We start from the raw sequence: 13,731 nt of genomic DNA, 5'->3' as shown, positions 1-13,731 counted from the left end.
AAACCTGAGACATCTATCAACATGAGTGCAGTCTCGTACTGCCTAACTGAGTAGTTAGAATGCTGGAGTATTATCTCGTCAGGCACCATAGACGCGATTATGCTTCCTCGCCTAGCGGTCTCTAGGGCGTCTGTCACGTCGCCTTCATTGCTGTTGATCATAATAGTTACTAAGAATACCACCTGGAATACCAACTACCTGTCCAATAACGGTGTTTAATTCTTGTTGTTTTTTTTTTTGGAATTTTGTGGCCTGGGATGCCTAGCCCCTTAAGCCAAATCCCATGAAACAAAACTAGAGACAGGAAAACCTATGCTGGCGCCATCTATGCGATGATTATTAACCAACTCGCCCGCTTAGCTACTTCTTGCTGATGGCATACCTGGTCTACTATGTGAATAATGTAGCATCTTACAAGTCCGAAGGTTCCCTGTCCCGCTCTCGCGGTGACTCGGCCGCAGTTTTCGTCGTCGACTCCCTGTGGGCTCGTTTCATGGCTAACAGACACTCATTGTATCGGTCGCCTGGCTCCATTTTGTCTAGCAAGTGACAGCAAGTCACACTTTCCGAAAGTGCAGTCTAATTTGAACCTTAAATCGGAATGATAAAGTTGAAATTATCTTGCCGCTTATGTGGTCGATAATCGTACTATGCCTGGAAAAGGGTTAAATGAGTTCCAATGAGCCATACCTTAGATATTCAACTGTATACGAGTACCTAACGCTAGGACGTGTAATAAACTAGTGCATCCCATTGCAGCTACATATGTATAATGTTGATAGCCTAAGTAGATGGCGCTGTATTTACATCTAATTAAGTTAGCGTTGTTAGCAATCGTGATCAGCACACGAAGCTGAGCTTCAAAATTAAAAATTATGTCTTTGTGTTATATTTATTTAGTGGTGAAAATTAGGGTAACAATGGCAGTCTTTGAGCCCTGTACTGTAGCACCTCGGAGTAATAATAGCACAGAATAAATAATAGTAGGTACTTACTAAAGCTACCGCACAGAAAGGACACTTCCTACAAAACCGAAGATTGACAGCGATTCACGGACGACTCATGCTATCCCTTTCTAATGTACCTATGGCCCTATCCCATAGAAGTGGTCTACGCGTGCCTCCGTGAGGGACAAAACATACGCAACGCGACGCTATGATTGGTCGTATTTATTTGTTGTCCACTATAATCCATACTAATTTACGGTGGGGAATAAAAAAAATGTGAGACTGTGACAAGGACAAACAATTACTACTGCTACTCCTACTGAAAGATACATAAGACTATCCCGTTTTGTCAGTTATCCCCACCATTCATGCCCAATCCAGTTTAATACTAGATTCATGCCCTATCCCTTTCGGCTATTTAGGTTGTCAAAATTCAAGTCTTTATCTTATCTGTGGTCGTGCACGCCAAAGGTCGTCAAGTAGTGCCAACCCTAATAATTGCTCGGAGCAATGCTGAACCGAATGGAGCAGTTTGCCCGAAAGGAGGAGTGTCTCCCCACTGCTATAGGCTGCTTCCTTCTACTCGCAGCTCCCTTTTCAATTTAGAGCCACTTTGGCTTAGGCCACAAGGTAGAATCAAAGAGAATAACTACTGGTAAACTTCCATACGCACGCCCCCTCCGTATTTTTCGTTATAAAAAACTCACCCAAGTAGTAGATAGTAATTAATTATGCTGATAAGGAATACTTACTTCAAGTTTGGTCTGCTTTATACGTACAAAATTCTCTCCACTTTCCGTTGAGACCGAAGATATTTTTGTCATCTTACTGACATTTTTACAAAGTATTCTAGAAAGTGCAAGTAGGTTTGTTGGCTTTCACTATGATGCTTATGTCCATCATGGGGCATCCGTTTTTTACATGCTTTGCTAAATTAATTCCCGTCAGGTCAATTGAAAAGCATAACGGTGGGCCACTTTACGGGCAATAAATAATAAAGGTACAAATTCCATCAGAGCTATTCTACGGAGCGAAGGTGCTTAGTTAAAATATTAAGGCTTGGCCAAACACAGAGCGCGACGCAGCGCCGCGTGATGACTGTTCAAACAGGGCGCGCGCGGACCGCGCTCTCAACACGCCCACGAACGCGGCGCGGCCGCGCGCCACCGCTCGCTGCCAAACGTCCGATCCGACCGATGTGACCCAGCGCACCGCGGCGGTCCGCCGCGTCCGCGCGGTGCGGGGCGCGACAGAAGCGGGGCGTGATACCGGCGGGACGCAGTCTGTTTGACGTCGGTAACCGGTTAGCATGTGCCGCGGTCGCGCGGCGCGGACGCGTGTGTTTGGCCAAGCCTTAAGGGCATGTTTAATTTAAGCACTGCATGGTAGATGACGTAGATGCAGATAGTAGACATCAATTATTATGTATATCAGCATCCTTTCGGCATTTTGCCACGGCTCACGAGGAACCTGAGGTCCATGGCATGGCTATCATCAATCATCATCATATCAAAAGATTATTTAACTTCTGGACCAAGGACCTCAGGAGTTAAAAAACAAAAATACTGCCAGAGGCAAATAGACCACGCTAACTCTACGGCGATTTTGATAAATTCATAGAAGTTTGAAGTTTAAAATAACACTTGCACAATCTGTGCTATCAAATTCGCTGCAGTTAGCTTGGTCTGACTCGTAACACCTACACCTATATATCAATACCTCAATAACAGGGCTGGTCGAGTATAAAAATAAAACAAAACTTCAATTAATTATTTTATTGATTTCATATCACATTCAGACTAGAGTTGGTAATCGAATGAATCACTGACCTCACTGTCTCTTGTAGTTTACCTATCCTATACGATTAATACCTACTAGATAATTTCACTACACGTTGCCGTCCTTGCAGGCTGACCTGTAGTTGAAAAGAGGGACCGCGACCATGTCGCGTAGCTCTTCCGTGAGTTCAGCATCGTCCATTCGGGATCAAATAAATAAAACTGTTGTAGGGCAACTAGGGCTAGAAGGCAGCTCTCAATGAGGAAGGTTAAAGGCTTCGTCACACAGGCGCGTTTTTCGGGCGGGGCGTGAGCGTTTTATACGTAAAAGCGGCGCGTCCCGCTCACGCCCCGCCCGGAAAACGCGCCTGTGTGACGAAGCCTTAATTTATGCCCAAGGAATATAACTTAGTTCTGTGGGACAAATGATTTCAATTAACTAACGAATCAACATTTTGTGGCATTAAGGAGATACTTTAGCAGAGAAATGTTAATGACAAACGTTAAATCAGTTGGAAGGAACTTAACTATCGGGTCGGAATTTGACTTATCTACCTTAGTCAACCTCACACAGTATTGTGGTTAAGTTTTCTGTCAGTCTAAGTACTGAGGAAGGTCCTCTATACAGAGTACAGAGTTAAAGTATAGACACTAGTCAGTGTATTAGAGAAATAGAGGTAGATTTAGACTTCCGACGTTTTTAACTCGTTAATATCGTTTGTAACAGCATAGTTAACCATAGCATGGCTCATCAGCCTTACTCATGCCAGATATAAAAGGTACCTACTTAATAGCTGAGAAGTCAATGACATGGTATTGGAACCAGGTCACCATACCGTCTACGTGAAATTGAATCTCATAATATAAAGAAGTCGCTATTCATTTAAAGCTACATCGAAATAGCTAGACCGTCGATCAGTTTTTTGAGGCCAACTTTAATATAAGTATCCTAGTAATTTCTACGACATTATACTTACTCCTCTCATGTATGACGTAGACCTGTAGATGATGAGGTGAGCGCTGACCGCTGACCAAGTTACCATTCTCTGGAAATCCAAGCATAAAATTGTATACCCTACCTACCTATTTACATATACATATAACCATAACCGTTTCCCCTTTGAACGCCAAGAACCCTGACCCTAGGCGTCGCATGAGTTGGTGTGCCCATAGAGCCAAGAATGTTATAAAGTGCGTAAGTACGTACCTGAGCTGTAAAATTAACATGCTTTCAAGTTATGCTGTTGCTTACAGTTATGTATTAGGGTCAAACAGAACTGTGTTCACGTCTTTCCTGTAGACATACACAAGAGTTAAGGTCTATAAAGGCTAATTTTCTTATTTAACCCTTATCCACGTGAAAAGGTTTTCCTTTTATTTAGAGAACTATGATAAAACTAGTGTGTTCGCGCGAACTGTACATTTTTCTCTCCTGTGGGCAATAGTTAACAGCTTGTGGGCATGTAAGTAATGATTTTATCATAGTTCTCTAAATAAAATGAGAACCTTTTCACGTGGATAAGGGTTAAATAAGAAAATTAACCTTTATAGCCCTTAACTCTTGTGTATGTCTACAGGAAAGACGTGAACACAGTTTTCTGTTTGACCCTAATACATAATGTTGAAAATAATGCGGATGTTCCGCAGATGCGAATATTCGCAACGTCCCTGATGTAGATACTAGATAGGTACATTAGGTGCACTCATCAGCAGCCGTAGCTAAATGGGCGAGGTGTTGAGAATGGGCCCAGCAAGAGTTGTTATTGCCAAAGGACAGTGTGTAGTACAGATGGATCATAAAAGGGAACGCTAGTTAATTGAATATTTTTGAAAGAATTAGGTGTGTTTTGCATCTGTTTATGGGGGGCAGTTTTAATCAAGCTAAGTTATATTGGGAAGGTACTAATTTGTTAGAATTTTAGTAAAAGTGTCCCTTAAAAACAACAATACCAAGCCTAGCCAGTACACTGTCATTGAAACTGCCCAAAAAAGGATATGTTATGGCTTTCAGTACGGCATTTGTTTTCAATACCTATAAGTTTGTACCAGGAAGTGCCCAGTAGCACCCTCAGAATCTGAATTAGAAAATATAATGGTCCTACATCCTGGTTATTATCCAAATTTGCTGGCCAAATCTTAATATTAAGAATTTGGTTCATATGATAACAGACCTTGGCATCCATTGTGTTACTCACCAATAAGACTCAACTAGGGTACACGGAACAAAACAATAGCACTTTTCACTGGAAACTACTTCACCTTTGTCAAAATAAGCTCTCATTCTAGTTTCACAAAACTTAAGGTTTTCGTTTAAAAGTCTACAGGCACATACCTATAACAGCACAAACCTCAGTGGGCATTAACACATTGAATAGCTATATCACTGTCACCCAAGCTCGGGTAACCCACTAGTGGTAGGTTCAGTGCATCACATCTTTAAAAACACAAAATGAGACACTGAAGGTTGCACTTCCGCTATCACTGTCACAAGGTATAAAAAAACTACAACTTCAGAAGGAATAGGTAATCTATTTGCATGTTCACACACTTACACTAGCACCTCACCTACCATACACTAGTTTTACACTATAACTGAACATATAAAAAACGGAATTTATGTCACTATCTCATAAATACACTTGAACAATTTTTAGTCAGTTTATCATCTTTTGATCATTATAATACTAGCAAAAACTAACACCTATTATTTTTTTATTTGTAACAATTATTGCTGAACACTAAAACTGTGAACAAACACAGCACTTGCACAATTCAAAATTGGTTAATGAAACCTCCACTTAACTAATTTTACATACACCTCACAACAGCACTACACAACACAAGAATACAGAACAAAAGTGGAAAACATATTGAATTCATAAAAAATCTTAACTAATAATAATTTTGTTTACATAATTTAAACTCTCATCTTTTTTAAGCAGAGCCTCCACGTACCACCACAATCACCAAGTGGTCCTCTTTCAGACTGTCCTCTGTCAAATTGTGACAAGTTCTTTTCAGTAGATCTGTGGAAAAGTCACAAGGGGGGAAAGAGTAAAGCACTCCTGTGGCTTCTGTCTCTTTGTTTAACAGTGAGATGACGCCAGCTGCCTCTTTTTGTTTTAAATATGATACCAAATTTCTCATTGGCCTTGTCTGAATGCTTGTATCTTCATTGGTTATAGAAGCTGTAGATCCTGCCACACCTAAAAAGATAGCATGGGAACTAGATGTAGCAATTCTTTTCTGCACATCATCTAGTTTTGGCTGATCTAGTCTCAATCTTTGTGTAATCCTCAGCTGGTTTTTGCCATCTTCATCCTTCATAAGACTGTCAATGATTTCAGAATCACCATCTGTGAGATGCAATTTTGTTGGAAATAAGGAATTTTTAAGAATGAGTGCACCATTCCAAATTGTAGTTGCTTTTCGTACAACTTCTGGCAGTGTACGGGCCGAAGCTAGCATGCCTCCACTTCGGCGTGGCGAGCCATCCGAGTCGCTATCGGGAGAGCGACGCCGCGGCGACCGTGAACGCGAGCGGTCTACTCCAGGCTCTCGTGAACCAGAGCGACGAAGTCGACCTTCATATTCTCCATCTGCAGGAGCGCGGCGCCATTCGTCGTCACGGTAATCTCCACTGCCGTGATAAACGCCTCTAAACATACCACCGCGACCACGGCCACCTCTGCCTCTACCTCTGTAACCAGGTGTACCATATGCATATCCGTCCTCCCAGGTGCCCGCCTCATAACCTTCATAGCCTTCCACGGGCCTACCATCTTCACCAACTGGTGGTGCATAGGTTTTAGGTCGGTATGGTCCACCATTACCAACATCAGCAAAATCTATGCGAAGACGCCTATCTGGACCGCCAAGTGGGAATCCTCTCATTTCCTTGACTGCTGCTTGTGCTGCATCAATGGAGTCGTACAAAATGTAGGCATGGGCTTCACCCTTAGCATACTCAATCTTTTTAATAGCTCCAAATCTATCAAATTCTCTTTCCAACTGGGCCACGGAGGTCCAAGGTCCTAGACCACCAACCCAAACTCTTGTTGTTGGTGTTGCCTTACCATATCCAATTTTACATTGGAATTTGCCGATGTATTGACCTGAGAGCTCTACTTTGGCTCTATGTGCCATATCAAGAGTTTGATATCTAACAAATGCAAAAGCATTACCTGTGCCTGGTGGTGGCCGTTTAATGTCAATATCCTCAACAATACCATATCTGCCAAATATGCGTCTCAGTTCCTCGTCAGATATGTTTATCTCCAGATTGCCTGCAAACAATGTCCTGGTAGCTAATGGATCATCTTCGGGGTGGACATGGTGCAAGTAGTTAGGGAACTTGTCTTTCTTATTCTCCATTTTCTCAAAAGGAGGGTGATGAGGTCTTGGCATGTATGGGCGTGGCATGTAGTGGGGATGTGGAGGGTGATGCATGGGTGGGCGGTGATGCATTGGAGGCCCATGAGGACCAGCCATGGGATATTCATGCATGGGTGGGCGGAAATCTCTGTGATGGGGAGCCACAGTAGGTGGAATGCCATAAGCACGGTCATCAGGTGGAGGACGACGGCGCTCCGGAACTGGAGACCAAGCATAGGAATAGGGGCGGTCATAATCGGGTGGTGTAATACTGCGGGGCCTGCTCCGGTACTCTGAACGTACGGGCTCATAAACAGGGTCAACAATTGCAACTTTATCATACAAAATAATACGCGGTTTGGCATGTTTGGCGTCTCGCGCGTCTTCAACGCTACGGAAACATACGTAGGCGACTCGTTCGTCTAACTCATGGGAAATTTTGATGCTGAAATCTCCAAACTTTTTATACTCCCTATACAACGTATCCTTCACGATTTCGTCGGAAGCTTTAGGGTGAAGTGCACTAACGCAGAGCACCTTATAGTAGGGTCTTGAAGACTCCTCGCGGACTTCACGAGAGCGCACATAATCGTCGCGATGCGGTGACACGTAGCGGCCCCGGGGACTCGGGGACCGGACCCTCCGCCGCACCCGCTCCGGTGTGACGCGCTCATCCGAGCTATCGTCGTACCTGCCTATACTACTGCGAGTCCTCTTCGAACGCGGCATACTATCCCTGGACGAGCTCCTCTTCATGTTACGAATTTTCACCGTTATACGATCTCTATCTCTATCGCTACGCGGTAATCCAATCATGAAAGCTCAGTACGATGAACCACTATCTGAAATGCACAACATTACACGTCACTTCAAAATGTCGCTTTGTTCCAGAAAATGTACAATCACTGCAGCACACAGAGTTACGGAAGTCTTACCACAAACTATTAGTCACTTTTCTCGGATCACTCAACACCGTAACACCTCCACTCCACGAAAATAACGCGCGATTTATTGAAATTCACAAGAACACGACTACAGTGTCACTCACTAACATTTCTTGACAAATCAAAATGGCGTCGTCTGCGTTGTATTTCGTTTCGCGTTCGCCATCGCGCTGCCCCACCCGTTTCACTCTGCGACGCAAATGATTGGTGATTGGTTCGTTTTCGTTCGGTTGGTGGAGAAAAAATGTTACCAAGGTAAAATATTTATAATCATCGAAAGAAGAATCGAATCGAAGAATCGAAGATTTTATAACCGATTCGATTATTTATGCCTGCCAAAGTAAAGTGGAGTCCAGACGAGACAATTTTTCACCAATCTGATGAAATTGTCCGATCGAATCAAGACGTGCGGATGCAAACGCCAATTTGATTCCCCGATTAAATCAGCAGCCACAAAAATGCCAATTTTCGTAGTATCTATGGAATGCAAATTGGTGATTAAATTGTGTACGTGTGGACGCTAGATAAAATTGGCACCAATTATTTTCCTGATCAAATCGGTCGATTTAACCAGCCCGTCTGGACATAGCTTAAAAAAACATATTCGTCTCTACATTGTTTATGATAAATTTGTAGTCTCGGACATCTTTCTCTATCACCCTAATTGTAATTACGCCTTTATTAAGCCGGCCACACACACTAGGTTATAACCGATGGTTATGCCTGCACAGTTCACTTGTGCAGGCATAACTGAACGTGTGTATGACATGACTCCTTGCCTGCGCAAGCAAACTCCTTGCCTGCGCAAGCAAAATTGAAAATATCAAAATTTATATTTTTTGCCTGTCGGTTGTGCTTGCGCACTTCGCTTGCGCAGGCATAACTGAACGTGTGTGGCTGGCAGGCTTGATAGGCTTCAGTTATCCAGTGATTGCCGAGGGGATAGGTCGCACGTCACTGTGCAACAATGTCGTCTCGCAAACGAAATGCAATTGTAGAGGATTTTTAGTAGATATTTAGGGTTCCGTAACCAAAGGGTAAAACGCGACTCTTTACTAAGACTCCACTGTCCGTCCGTCCGTCTGTCACTAGGCTGTATCTCATGAACTATGCTGGTTAGACTGTTGAAATGTTCACACAGATGATCTATTTCTGTTGCCTCTAGTACAACAAATACTAAAAAACCGGCCAAGTGCGAGTCGGAGTGGGGCTCCCATGATTTTTTTTTCCGTTTTTATAGAAATTGGTACGGTACCCTTCGTGCGCGAGTCCCACTCGCACTTGGCCAGTTTTATTATTTTTTAAGTGTGGAGTGGATTCATGGTTTGTATGCGTGTATGACTGACGAAATATAAACCTAATAGCGCTATTGCGTCGACGTCAACCACCGCTACCGGTGCCATGATGGTTTGAACTGAGAGTTTGTGCAGGTTTGTCGTTACGTGTGTGTGCCCTATGGAACTCGGTCGTGCCTGTTGGTTTTGCTTGCACAAGCAAAACCGGTACGCAAAACCTAGTGTGTGTGGCCAGCTTTAGAGTAAAAGAGAAAGATCCCTGCAATTTGCGAATTTCGGTTTTCGCGGTAAGCCCTCTGCAGTCCCCTGTGTTGTGTGTTGTCTGTGTCGCTCAGTCAATTGTCAATTTGTTTTTGTCAGTCTCACTCAGTCCACTAAACTTCTATTGTGTATTTAGTTGACTAAATTGCTATTTGTTGATAAAGGAAATTCATAAACGGATTACAAAAACGAGACAAAACTCTGGAGATATTCAAATCAAAAAGCAATCTTTTTGCAAGAGTCAACTATAGAATTCAAAATAGCTGAGAGAAAATTAAAAATATAAACATTGAGCCTAGAGGGTAAAGTTCGAATAACAAAGATATGGATATTATAATTAAAGTAAATAATCAGTCCAACGGCAGAGATAAATTAGCCAGGTAAGCATATTAACATGATTCAACACAGAAGTATCTGGTCTATATTAATGTAATAATTTAATTTCTAAATTTCAGATTATTTCAGTATACTAGCCGCCTAATATGGCATCAGCTAGAAACTAGAAATGCTAATAAATATTCAATTGACAGAATTCGAAATCTAGAACTTGCTCTCAGTTCTTTCCGTAAAAGTAAGTAAACATACCTCATTTTATATGGTTAAGCCCTTGCTACACGGTCACCGACAAGCCCCCAGACCGCGTGGCCTTGGTCCGTCCCGGACCGTGTAGACAGTTGTTTACAACAAAATTTGACCAAAACTGACCAAGGACAGACCAAGGTCAGACGGTTAGAAGGCTTGTCGGCGACCGTGTAGCAAGGGCTTTAGTAGTGTTAGTACCTAAGTAACTGATCAAGTAGTTATTACTACATTATACTATAAAGAGTTTCTCAATGCCAGATAATTCACTTATTTATATTTTCAGTCTTACGTCTGGGAAGATGTATAGATATTTGCTACACTGCCTTGGACAGCATGCACATTGAGGACCCCTTTCTCAGAATATCACTTACAGTTAGCAAACTGGCACATGGACTATACTTATATGCAGACCACATTGTATGGCTAACAAAAAGTGGTTTTCTAAAAACAGATTCTGACAACTGGAACAAGACTGCGAACCGATTTTGGTTATTATCTATTATAGCAAATTTGGCTAGAGACTTGTATGAAATATTACATGTCTTAGAATTAAATCGGTCATCATTTTTAAAGCCTTCAGAATTACTCGGTGTAACTTCTAGGCAATTTGATCTGTCTTCCAGTTTAAAACATGTACATGCGTTAGTTTCTTGTCACAAAGACATATTTATAGATACTGTTAAGAATTCTTGTGATTTGTTTATACCTTTAACAGCTCTGGGTTTTACAAAGCTCAGTCCAAGTGCCATTGGTACATTAGGAGCTATATCATCAATAGCGGCCTTGGTCACTATTATAAAACCAATAACAAAGTTAGTTCCATAATCTCATATATGTTAATTTCCTGAATCAAATCAAACTATAAGGCTGGTTTCATATTGTTTTTTGGTGCTGGTGAAGGATTGTGATGTTTCTTAAATGCCATTTATATTGCTAGTTGGGAGGTTATTCATTGGGTTTTTTTAATCATAGATACTATGATATTAATGTATTCTATGTTGCATCATTATAATCATGTTGATTAAATGTTACAATTTAAGATTTTATCACTTCTCTTGTTTTATTTCATGCCTTTTACATGGTCTCAGTTGTGTTGTGTAGCTAGTAAACACTTTAATTTGTTACTTAAACCACCTTAAACGAATGATTTGATTGTGTAAACAATCCGTTTAATAGTGATGTAATTTGCCAACTATGATCATGCTAACTGAATTCTAACGTAATGCAAACCCATCCTTAAAAATACCTAAAATACAAGAGAAAATCAGTCTTCCCTTGTTTGCATCTTGTTTGACTAAAAGATGAATTTCGGTTTCTGCACTTGGTCCCCAGCAGGCATGTTGCGGATGTAGATTTTTTGACATCCGCGGATGCGGATGCGGATATTTAAAGGCTCACATCCGCGGATGCGGATGTCAAGATTAGGTACTTAGAAAACGTCAAATATTAAATTTTTAGTATTTTTTTATTTAAAAAAAACGAAACGTTTAGTATTTGAGCAAGAATATAGGTGCGTTATATTTAATAAACAGTAACTTGGCCGACTTTTCTGGATCTAGACGATTTCGTTATAGGTAATGACGAAATTACCCAGCACTTACGCCGCCGCTAAGATGTTCCTGTACCAACTTGTTCAACATCCGCATCCGCATAAGCTCCGCATCGATTTTATGCGGATGCGGATGTCGAAAATAATGCGGAAGTTCCGCGGTTGCGGATGCGGATGTTCGCAACATCCCTGGTCCCCAGCCCCATTAGCGTGACAACTTGATGAATTCATAACACATCTTCATGCTACAGCGGGGAATATAATGAAGAAGATGTATGTTATTTTAAATGGTTCCTCGATCTACTATACTTTGATAATTCAATAGTTTCCTGTCAAATATTTAATTTATTTTACTTGGTCAAGCAGATCTTGTTAGTAGAATTAGTAGAAAAAGGCGGCAAATTTGAAAAATGTAGGCGCGAAGGGATATCGTTCCATAGAAAGTTTGAATTTCGCGCCTTTTTTTACTGACAAGATTTGCTTGACCAAGTATACGTGCCTTAGGTTCTTGGTATCAAAACGCACTCCCTACTGTCATATGTGTTCAATATAGCCTTACTTTACTCTTTGAATATAGCTGTCAAAAGAACCTAAATAAAAAAATAACCGAGATCTTCATTATCCTCAATAATTTTTGAAAACAATTTAACTACAAATTAAAATGGCCCGTAATGTGGCTGAAACGGCAAGAAAATTCCTTTTAATGGGACAATGCGTCCCGTCTGTTAAACAAAATGCAGCTAAAATTAGAGTGAAGAGGTTAGAATTGGATGAAAACTTACTCATGGTTAGTATAAAATAATACTTTTTAGGAACTCTTTAGACTAAAGTCTTCCTTATTCTTCATATTCGCATTGTTTGTTCTGTTACAGTATTTCAGTAAAGACGAATTCTACTATTGCCATGATCCTGTGAAGAAATGTAAAACTGGAGACATAGTTTTAATCCAAGCATTGCCTCAAAATCTGACTAAACTTATTACCCATGAAGTAAAGGAGGTTGTTTATCCATTTGGCGATGTAACCGATCCAGTAACAGGCAAGAAAGTGGCTAAGGAAAAATACAGAGAAGATATTGACAGAGAAGCGGAGCTGTATGGAAAACTGAAGTCTACATTTGATTATAAGAACGCACCTCCAAGAGGCTGGCAAGATAATAAAAAAGACTTTTCTTCTAAACCTACTTACACGAAGTTCCATGTATTTGATGAAAATGATCCGTATGCTATTTAAGTAGTTTGCGTTTAGTTATTTTATAGTTTTCATAGGTAAATAAAATGATGTAGATATTATAATTATTATTATTATATTGTTTAATACACTAGCAGCTGAAAGCTGATGCGTGTATATCACTGCACTTGTTTTTTTTAACGATTAATGTTCATTTTTTGTTGTTTTAAGTGTTTGTCAAGTCTGTTTTTAAAACTGTTCACTGAAGGAGCACATATCACTGTTTCTGGTAACTTATTCCACTCACGTACGACGCGGTTCGATAGAAAGTGCTTCCTAGGATTGCTTGTACTGGGAACTCGAATAATCTTTGAGCTGGTTATTTACCTGCTGGTTGGGTTTGAATGGTTATTTTTTTATCCAATGTGAAGTTACCTGCAACCTTTACTCATATAAATAGTGTGGCAATCTATATTTGATTTTTTTTCTCATTTGTGGCTTTGCTAGTCAATGATTCATAACTCAAGATAGGTTATAGGCATTCCAAAATTGAAGCGCTTACCTTGTGACAGATTGTACAAGTTGCCTTTAGTCGCACCTGGGCACGCGAGATGTGTGCACGTGCTAATGAGCTCCCGTACACCGAAAGAGACAAGCTTATGTTTAACAACGAGTATGACAAAGATGGATGGAATGCGAAAATTAATCAAAAATAACAGATTTCTTCGTAGGCACAGAAATAAATATGGAAGTATTTTTTATGCTCCTCAAGTATGAGTATGACCTATCTATAATTATCATTGCTAGTGCCCTAACCTAATTTGGTCTTCAA

The 13,731-nt window shown here is 40.9% G+C and overlaps 3 protein-coding genes across 3 annotated transcripts; 2 read left to right on the top strand and 1 right to left on the bottom strand.

Annotated features, from left to right (window-relative positions):
* Positions 1 to 5,238: 5,238 nt before the first annotated feature.
* LOC134655546 (RNA-binding protein spenito) lies at positions 5,239 to 8,242 on the bottom strand. The gene is made up of 2 exons (XM_063511017.1): positions 8,035 to 8,242; positions 5,239 to 7,941 (listed from the first exon to the last, which is right to left on the bottom strand). Exon 2 carries the CDS (start codon positions 7,913 to 7,915, stop codon positions 5,660 to 5,662), a length of 2,256 nt encoding a protein of 751 aa, XP_063367087.1. The 5' UTR covers positions 7,916 to 7,941; positions 8,035 to 8,242; the 3' UTR covers positions 5,239 to 5,659.
* A 1,579-nt stretch (positions 8,243 to 9,821) lies between these two features.
* On the top strand, positions 9,822 to 11,230 carry LOC134655196 (peroxisomal membrane protein 11B). The gene is made up of 3 exons (XM_063510646.1): positions 9,822 to 9,979; positions 10,055 to 10,170; positions 10,465 to 11,230. The coding sequence occupies exons 1-3, from the start codon at positions 9,924 to 9,926 to the stop codon at positions 11,004 to 11,006; spliced, it is 714 nt and encodes a 237-aa protein (XP_063366716.1). The 5' UTR covers positions 9,822 to 9,923; the 3' UTR covers positions 11,007 to 11,230.
* A 1,090-nt stretch (positions 11,231 to 12,320) lies between these two features.
* LOC134655195 (small ribosomal subunit protein uS17m) lies at positions 12,321 to 13,024 on the top strand. The gene is made up of 2 exons (XM_063510645.1): positions 12,321 to 12,517; positions 12,603 to 13,024. The coding sequence occupies exons 1-2, from the start codon at positions 12,392 to 12,394 to the stop codon at positions 12,960 to 12,962; spliced, it is 486 nt and encodes a 161-aa protein (XP_063366715.1). The 5' UTR covers positions 12,321 to 12,391; the 3' UTR covers positions 12,963 to 13,024.
* The last annotated feature ends 707 nt before the right edge of the window (positions 13,025 to 13,731 follow it).

Source organism: Cydia amplana, chromosome 16, assembly GCF_948474715.1.
Source record: "Cydia amplana chromosome 16, ilCydAmpl1.1, whole genome shotgun sequence".
Classification (NCBI taxonomy): Eukaryota; Metazoa; Arthropoda; class Insecta; order Lepidoptera; family Tortricidae; genus Cydia; species Cydia amplana.
The sequence above is the reverse complement of the archived record's forward strand: the minus strand, read 5'-3'. Positions and strand labels throughout refer to the sequence as shown.

Coding starts and splice junctions, on each gene's coding strand:
- LOC134655196 (XM_063510646.1), top strand. CDS start 9,924: ATGGATATTATAATTAAAGTAAATAATCAGTCCAACGGCAGAGATAAA. Junction 9,980..10,054: donor GGCAGAGATAAATTAGCCAG/GTAAGCATATTA, acceptor TCTAAATTTCAG/ATTATTTCAGTATACTAGCC. Junction 10,171..10,464: donor TCTCAGTTCTTTCCGTAAAA/GTAAGTAAACAT, acceptor TTATATTTTCAG/TCTTACGTCTGGGAAGATGT.
- LOC134655546 (XM_063511017.1), bottom strand. CDS start 7,915: ATGATTGGATTACCGCGTAGCGATAGAGATAGAGATCGTATAACGGTG.
- LOC134655195 (XM_063510645.1), top strand. CDS start 12,392: ATGGCCCGTAATGTGGCTGAAACGGCAAGAAAATTCCTTTTAATGGGA. Junction 12,518..12,602: donor TGGATGAAAACTTACTCATG/GTTAGTATAAAA, acceptor GTTCTGTTACAG/TATTTCAGTAAAGACGAATT.